Source organism: Patella vulgata, chromosome 1, assembly GCF_932274485.2.
Source record: "Patella vulgata chromosome 1, xgPatVulg1.2, whole genome shotgun sequence".
In the NCBI taxonomy this organism is placed as follows: domain Eukaryota; kingdom Metazoa; phylum Mollusca; class Gastropoda; family Patellidae; genus Patella; species Patella vulgata.
The window spans coordinates 25,718,078-25,725,498 of NC_065879.2; the positions used below are offsets into that span (position 1 = coordinate 25,718,078).

The window sequence follows — 7,421 nt, forward strand, 5'->3', positions numbered from 1 at the left end:
GCCTCGCGAATATACACTGCTGATCAGTTCTGTATCACATCGGGTATTTCGAAAGCCTTTTTTCCCTCTGTATAAGATGACTGACCTTTATAAGTTCAAGTATGCCTTTACATGTGACGTCACATCACACATCGTCGACCATTGGCCCGGTATTGTAGCGTAAACTAGTCCGGGCAGAATGGTGCCTTTTACCCATTTTATATACCCATTTATTTTTTATTTATTTTTCTAATGCTTCCAAAAATGTTCTAGAATTTAATTTGCAGAAGGAAAAAAGTTGATATTGCGAGCTAATTAAACAACACGGATGTCATCCCTCTCAGTGATTGTAGCGTTCTCGCGAATATTCACTGCTGATCAGTTGTTAATAATGCTATTTCCAGTTTGCATATCTCAAGATTTCCATAGTTAACGTCATATCCGGTTTTCAACAAGACGCTCGATTTTGGTCAGTAAGTTTTCCGGATAATATTTTAACTGATTTGAAAAAAGGGTATCACTATCTGTTGATTTCAATTTGAAAACATTATTTAATTTGATTTAATATGGGTTAACTAATCATTGTCCCATTTATTTTTTTTTAGATAGCCAACAGATTCCGTCTTCTCCCTATCCGTGTGCCATGTTAGCTCATCCCAATTGTCTGGAGATAATAGCCACATGGACGCTAGGAAGTGCCGGTGAATGCGCTAACCCTGATGTTGGATTCCGTCTTGGCAAAACTGGGTATAAGAAAGTTGCATTGCAGGTATGCCAAAATCAAGTTTTCCTATTTCCTATTAACCTCTTATTGCATGAAAATCCAATCACAATTCTTGTCGTTTTGTTGGCTTCAAATTTCTTGTATTTGTCTTCACGAGAGTATATAAAAAACCAAAAAAGATCTATTGATTAATATGACTTAAGCGTGAGGAATGATTTTTGCCGGGCCACACGGATCATTCCCCAACTATGGTGTACCTCGTTTGTTTTTCTCACTTAAATGCAAAGCACAATGCGTCCTTTCCCATGTCCTCCCACAGAAGGAACAAATTCCGCAGGTTCTTTTGTGCTCATGTTGGGATTCGAGACTTCGACCTAGTTTAATTTAAAACAACGTTCGACTACCACAGCATCCAGCTTCACACTTGGCTCTTTATAGCTTCCGTTGTTGGACATTCAAAACATCCGCTTAAAGGACTTATGCCATCACTTCTGCCTGCCGTCCGCCCGGAAATGGGGTGTAGTTAACCTTGTCTAGGATGCAAGATAGTCTGGCGCACGGCGTATAAAGCCAGGTTGATGTTTATTGTGATTTCTTCAAATGATATTATTGTTTCCCGTGGGGGATGGACAGGCTGGCTGAATGGATTTCTTTTAAATTTGGTAGAAATCATCCTACACCCTCTTTAGCATGGGCGGTAGTAAGGCCACGTGTCTCCTGTTGTAATGTGATTGCTTTTCCATTCAGACTGGTCATTATCAACTATTTCAGATTCACTGGAATAACCCCCTGTTATTATCAACCCTGATGGACGCCTCGGGACTACGCTTGTATTATACACCGAACCTAAGAGCAAACGATGCCGGTATGTTGGTGGTTGGTCAGGATTTTATACAGCTTAACCCTCAACCAGTCCATTCACCACCAGTTCAAGTCACGTCTGTCTGTGCTGCTAAATGTACCAAAGAAATGTTTAAAACACCCATCTATATAACAGCTGCAATTAATCATATGCATTACCATGGTAAGAAATTAATTTTGATTTTATCAATATTTCCCTGGGTTATGCCTTAAAGTTTAATAATATTATACCACTTACTTTTATTCAGAAAAATTCAAATTGGATGTTGGGGACAGCGTCAGATTCAGGTTGTGAGTCTGCCCGTTTGACCACCCCACACCTATTGTGAACGCTTCACAGCTCCAGTTATGTTTATGTTCTGACTTTTACAGAATTTATACACTAATATGCCTACTTGTCCAGGAGAGTTAAGATGCAATCCATAATGATGGGTGGTTTTATATCTAAACAAATATTTGTATATACTACAATATAATACAAAATTATTCTTATATCAGCGTTTACTTTGACGATTTTAGTTTATACTGCTTTAAAATCTACCTCTCTTGGTGAAATTTTCATAAAAACAATTAAACATTCTTAGCATGTTTAAAAACAGCCTATGCTTGTTTGCGACCGTTTACATGTTTTGTAACAACGTAGTAAAAGGCAACAAAAAAAACAACGAAACGGAAACAACATCTGATTTTTATCTGATTGGGAATAATTTTAATCATACAGAGGAGTGTGAGTGACTCATTCATAAAGCTGGCGTTAATGGAATAATTGTTCCTATCAATGTTAAAATGTTATATTTGTGTTTTTATAGGTATATCACAGATAATATCATTATATAGAAATGGTAGTAAAGTTAGAGATATAACTAATGATTTAGTTTATAGTTACGATAGTCCTATTATCAATACGTAAGTATTCTGTCCTTATATATTAGTTGTATTATCCCCGTTGGATAACAGTAATTTCGATTTCTAAAATCTAGCTATTGCTTCATTTATTAAGTAGCGGGCATTTGCTTGATTGGGCGCCATTTTCTGTTCATTAAGTGGTTAATAAACTTTACAGTAACTAATCGAATTACGTCATAAAAAGCAGGATTAACCAGTGCTATATAAATGTACGTATATAATGACTTTCAAATGAAAGAATAAGTAACCGAATGTAGGACTAAACTACAGCCGCTAGTTTGGCGAACTCGTTGCACGAAGCAAAAGTAACCGTCACAATGAAGACAAGTAAACTTCATACAGTGCACTATGATAAAAAGAATGCCCTGACAGTGACGCTACGGTCTACTCTAACCGATTTCCACGGGATCTTTAACGTGCTCTAACCACCATCCGAACAACTAGACCTCTTTTATTGTCAGGCCTTCCACCCTGAACCACTGGTAAAGAGAAATCAGGATGGTCAATGCCGACGGATTGCTCGACCAACCAAGGGATTGATACGCTGGTCAGTGATCCAGCGCGATTCTCGTCGAGATGCCGTGGCTCACGACAATTGGAGTCTACTCTTTCTGAAGCAACTCATTATCACTATATCTGTGGTAAATTAAAGCATGGGTGTCACACTGAAAGTGCTCAAATTGCCTATTTGCAGTTAATTGTTGTTGGTTTAAATGTTTTTTCTGTGATGATAACTGGTTGCACTTTGTTTTGTTTTACTTGAAGGTTTAATCCACCAATAGAAATCCTTCCAGGAGATGAAATACGTACCGAATGTAACTATCGTTCACCAACAGATGGCGATCCAGTATGTTTTGGTGACGGAACACAGAATGAGATGTGTTACGGTTTTATTACCTACTACCCAATACATCGCCTTTTACGACCATGGTGTACTACACGCAGATCCGTTGAGTCATGCCAACGGCATTTACCCAGATTTCAGAACGGTCCAATAGACGGTTGTCATTGGAAACGATTTTTAACCGAAGGAAAAGTGACTATTTTACCAAACATTCTTCAGAGATGTTACAACGAAAATATGACAACCTTAGAGTGTAGCGATACTTGTAAACAGGCAGTGAAAATGGTTCGCCAACATAAATGTTTAAATGGCGATATTGGCGGTTATATCGTTATGAAACTACGACTGATCACTGCTGGTCGTTTGTTTCTCAATGCCATAGATATTTGTGACTGCTCCCAAAGGTTGGACCTGGGTTATTGTGATCGACGTATTGAAAGAGCTTTAATAGGAGACCAAAAATATAAATACTGTACTGCAGAAGGTCAGTCTCGGAAGTACGATAGCCGACAAAATGGCGGTAACGTGGGACAAGTTATTGTGGACGAATTAGAAAGTGGCGTTAAAAGTACTCATACCCAATATACAGTGTTTTTTGTGGTTGTCTTTTGCATTTTACTGAAATAATTTTGTGTATGTGTTATTGTTTAAGAATGGATGATGTTTTTCTATGTGTCACATGACTTTGTGTGTGAGCACTCAGCAGGGGTATTTTATTTTATTGGCTTATCACCAATGACATAAACTGCATTACTTGACACTAGAGCCACCATCTTTAGGACAAAAAAGACAACAGCCAAGATATCTAATCCAAAAGATGAAAGAAAAATGGAGACTACTGGAAGTGGTTGGAAATTCAGCCTTGACACTTCCATGCGGAATTACATAGATACGGTCGATAGGCCTAAATATATAAATACCGAAAACGACGTTCACGATTTTGTGCTTACTAAAAAAATGCGTTAGAATGTGGATTCCTTACCTGTATCATCTCCAAAAAGTTAACATCAAAATAATTATAATAACTTTGAACATTGATCTATGCAACTCTTCTTATTGTTTATTCCCGTGAATAAGAAAACTTTTTAAATTCTTATACATTGTATTATATTTCCATTAATTCAGTAAAGATTTATAAAACTACTATGAGAAATTGACGTATTATCACACAGTAAAGAGATAGTGTGCAACTGCGAAATTGTTCGGAAAATGTCAAATTTTTAAATGTAATCAAAAAGGTTTCGATAAAAATGATTTTGGTAAATTGTAGGATAGCTTCTTGGATATTCTGGAACGCCCATGTAAACATCTTTGCCTGAAAGAATTATAATGTACCTCCAGGTTGGCTTTCTTACGGGTTTGAAATGATCAAGGCAATTCCCGCCAAAGGTCTCGTAACCACAACCACAAAAACGTTAAGAGAGTGTAGATATATCCGGTGTTCTTAGGGTTTACCAAATGTAAAGCAGTTTGTATTTGTACGTGAACGAAGCCTTAGTAATATCCATCTGAAAATGAAACAATGTTTTTAGACATGTGAACGCCAAAAATGAGAAATACAATATGTGCAACAAGATGGTTAATGATTTTAAACTTGATAAAAACATGCCCTTATAATTAACGGGTAATGATACATAAAATTAATAAATTAAGAATGTTTAATTCTATATCTTGCTTATTTCAAACTAGTTTCGTATGATACTCGTCCGTGGCCAATGTAGACAATGGACCAGCCCATGACCCTCTTTGTATACACACAATCTGCTATGTGCATGTCGATTTGAGTCAATTATTTTGTCTGGCGGAAACCGTCAAACTAAGAGAATCATACAGTGGACTAGCACATGGAGAATTTCATTTCCCTTCAATGTTACTGTTTATCTATTTCTTATAATTTATTGTTATTCATGTATTTTCTAAATGTATATATGATGTTCTTTTTTTAATAAATTGTCGTCTATTTGTGGTTCACCCATTTGTCAAAACTTACATGTATAGTTATAAAATAAAAAAACAAAACACAAACTTGTCATGTACGTTTTTATATGCCCATACTATAATATAGCACATGGCTTCCGTGCGTAATATTTCTTCTCGTCTTCATTAATCCGGTTGGTTCAGAACAGTTGGACGTTAAACTCCATTTCATTCATTCGTTTATTCTTTTATTTGCTTTTCTATACGCTTGTTTGGGATTTTGGAGATCGTCTATGAACCAGGTTGCGTTTTTGAGAACATTTCTCTGACGTTTCTTTTGCTGCTTAGTATATTTCGTGAAATAGCAAATCGGCTGTAAGTCTGAAACCTCGTATCTCCAGGAAAATCCAGATATAAATTCCAAATTGTTGCAAATCCAGTTTAAATCAAAAGAGAGAGAGAGAGAGGGGGGGAGAGAGAGGTGGGTTTAACGTCCATTCGACACAAAGTAGGTCATTTCGGGACCAGCATATGGTTTAATTTTACTTCAATAAATTGCGCGTAGGATTCTTTAGCAGTGAGAGGACACTGGAGAAGCCGAGAAAACCCACCAGGTTAGATAGGCGACTCTACTCCTTGTCAAGTACAACCGGGGAATCGAAACCACGCCAGTTGACTCAACGGGTGAAACAGCTAAGAAGAAGTCACTTTTAAGGTCAATAATTTTTGAACCAAGTTGTTTTCTATCCCCAAAAATACATTTTGCCCCCCTCCCCTCCACCCCTCCCCCGCACAATGGAAATATTATGCACATTTACAGATGTGCAGCGGCATTAAAAATCATCATTTATATCAACATGAACTTAATTCCCGCCGATTTTAGTTTAAAATCAACTCAGTATCTACTGAAAAAATATTTCATAGAATTTTGGGAAAAGTGAAATTGACAAATAAACGCTCTTGTTGGTGATTAGTATGACCGTTTTGGCAAAATTTCAATTATCCACAATATATGAATTTTTTATGAAATCATTTAAATTTTGGATATGGTGTGTACAAAAGTGTTGGTAAAATAAAAATCTGTAAATGAATGACACTCAATTGTAATGGAATCCAAACTCCAGGAAACTTTAATCTAATAAAAAGTACTATATTCTTCAATACACCAGGGAACCAAGGAACCACATACCGTGGCTCAATAAGGTGCTGGCTCACTAACCAGGATGTCCAGGGTTCGACCCCTGTGTTAGCGGAGAATGTACCTTTGGATTTTCCAGTCTGATTCTCCCATAACAGTGGTTCAGAACGAAAATCACCCGTAGTCCCAGATACACGTTGGCGTACACATAAAATAACACTTGGTAGTTGGAATTCAACTACGACAGCTGGCTGAAAAGTTCTAAACCTGAAAAGGATAGATCAATTTGGTTGAAACAAACTTTTGCCACCAACAAGTACAATTGTTGAATGAATCATAGACATAAGAACTGCAACTGTAGTGTTTTTATTGGCTTCGTACCAGAACACCTTATGAACTTACCCATTAAAATCACTATAAATTTTAATGGACAAAACTGGTTATAGGGCAGTCATCAAGTACCTGCAACTGAAAGGACTAACCCCAACACAGATACATGCCGAAATGGTATCCACTTTAGGGAATGATGCCACTTCATTCTCAATGGTACAGAATTTAAGTGTGGCAGAGAGAGAATTGACGGTGACCAGCTTCACTTTAGGGAATGATGCCACTTCATTCTCAACGGTAAAGAATTTAAGTGTGGCAGAGAGAGAATTGACGGTGACCAGCGTCCTGGAAGGTCATCCACAGAAACCATTCAAGAAAACATTACCCGGGTGCATGACATGGTAATGGCTGATCGACGATTACCGACACGACATATTGCCAGTGTTGGATGCATCTTTCAGGAGAGGATTGGGAAAATTATCACCAACGACAATCTCCGCCGTTTTGGTGCAGATCCTGATAATTCTCTGGCCAGATTTGTTACTACGGGTGAAATCTGGACTCATCACTTTCAACCAGAATCTAAACTTCAACCAGATTATCAACGGAATATATTATACTGACCTACTTAGACAGTTGCGTGAAGCTATCAAAGCTAAGCGACGGGGAATGCTCACTAAGGACGTCCTGTTCCATCAAGACAATGCTCCTGCTCATAAATC

The 7,421-nt window shown here is 37.5% G+C and overlaps 1 protein-coding gene across 5 annotated transcripts in view; it reads left to right on the forward strand.

The window, feature by feature from the left end:
* Window positions 1–5,339, forward strand: part of LOC126808821 (tyramine beta-hydroxylase) — a 45,819-nt gene extending 40,480 nt beyond the window's left edge. For all 5 annotated transcript variants that reach the window (XM_050533803.1, XM_050533801.1, XM_050533802.2 and 2 more), the window contains 4 exons: window positions 585–748; window positions 1,475–1,727; window positions 2,374–2,470; window positions 3,236–5,339. In XM_050533803.1, coding sequence (XP_050389760.1) covers window positions 585–748; window positions 1,475–1,727; window positions 2,374–2,470; window positions 3,236–3,941 — 1,220 coding nt within the window. In that variant the 3' untranslated portion in view covers window positions 3,942–5,339. The remainder of the gene's footprint in view (window positions 1–584; window positions 749–1,474; window positions 1,728–2,373; window positions 2,471–3,235) is intronic.
* Window positions 5,340–7,421: the final 2,082 nt, after the last annotated feature.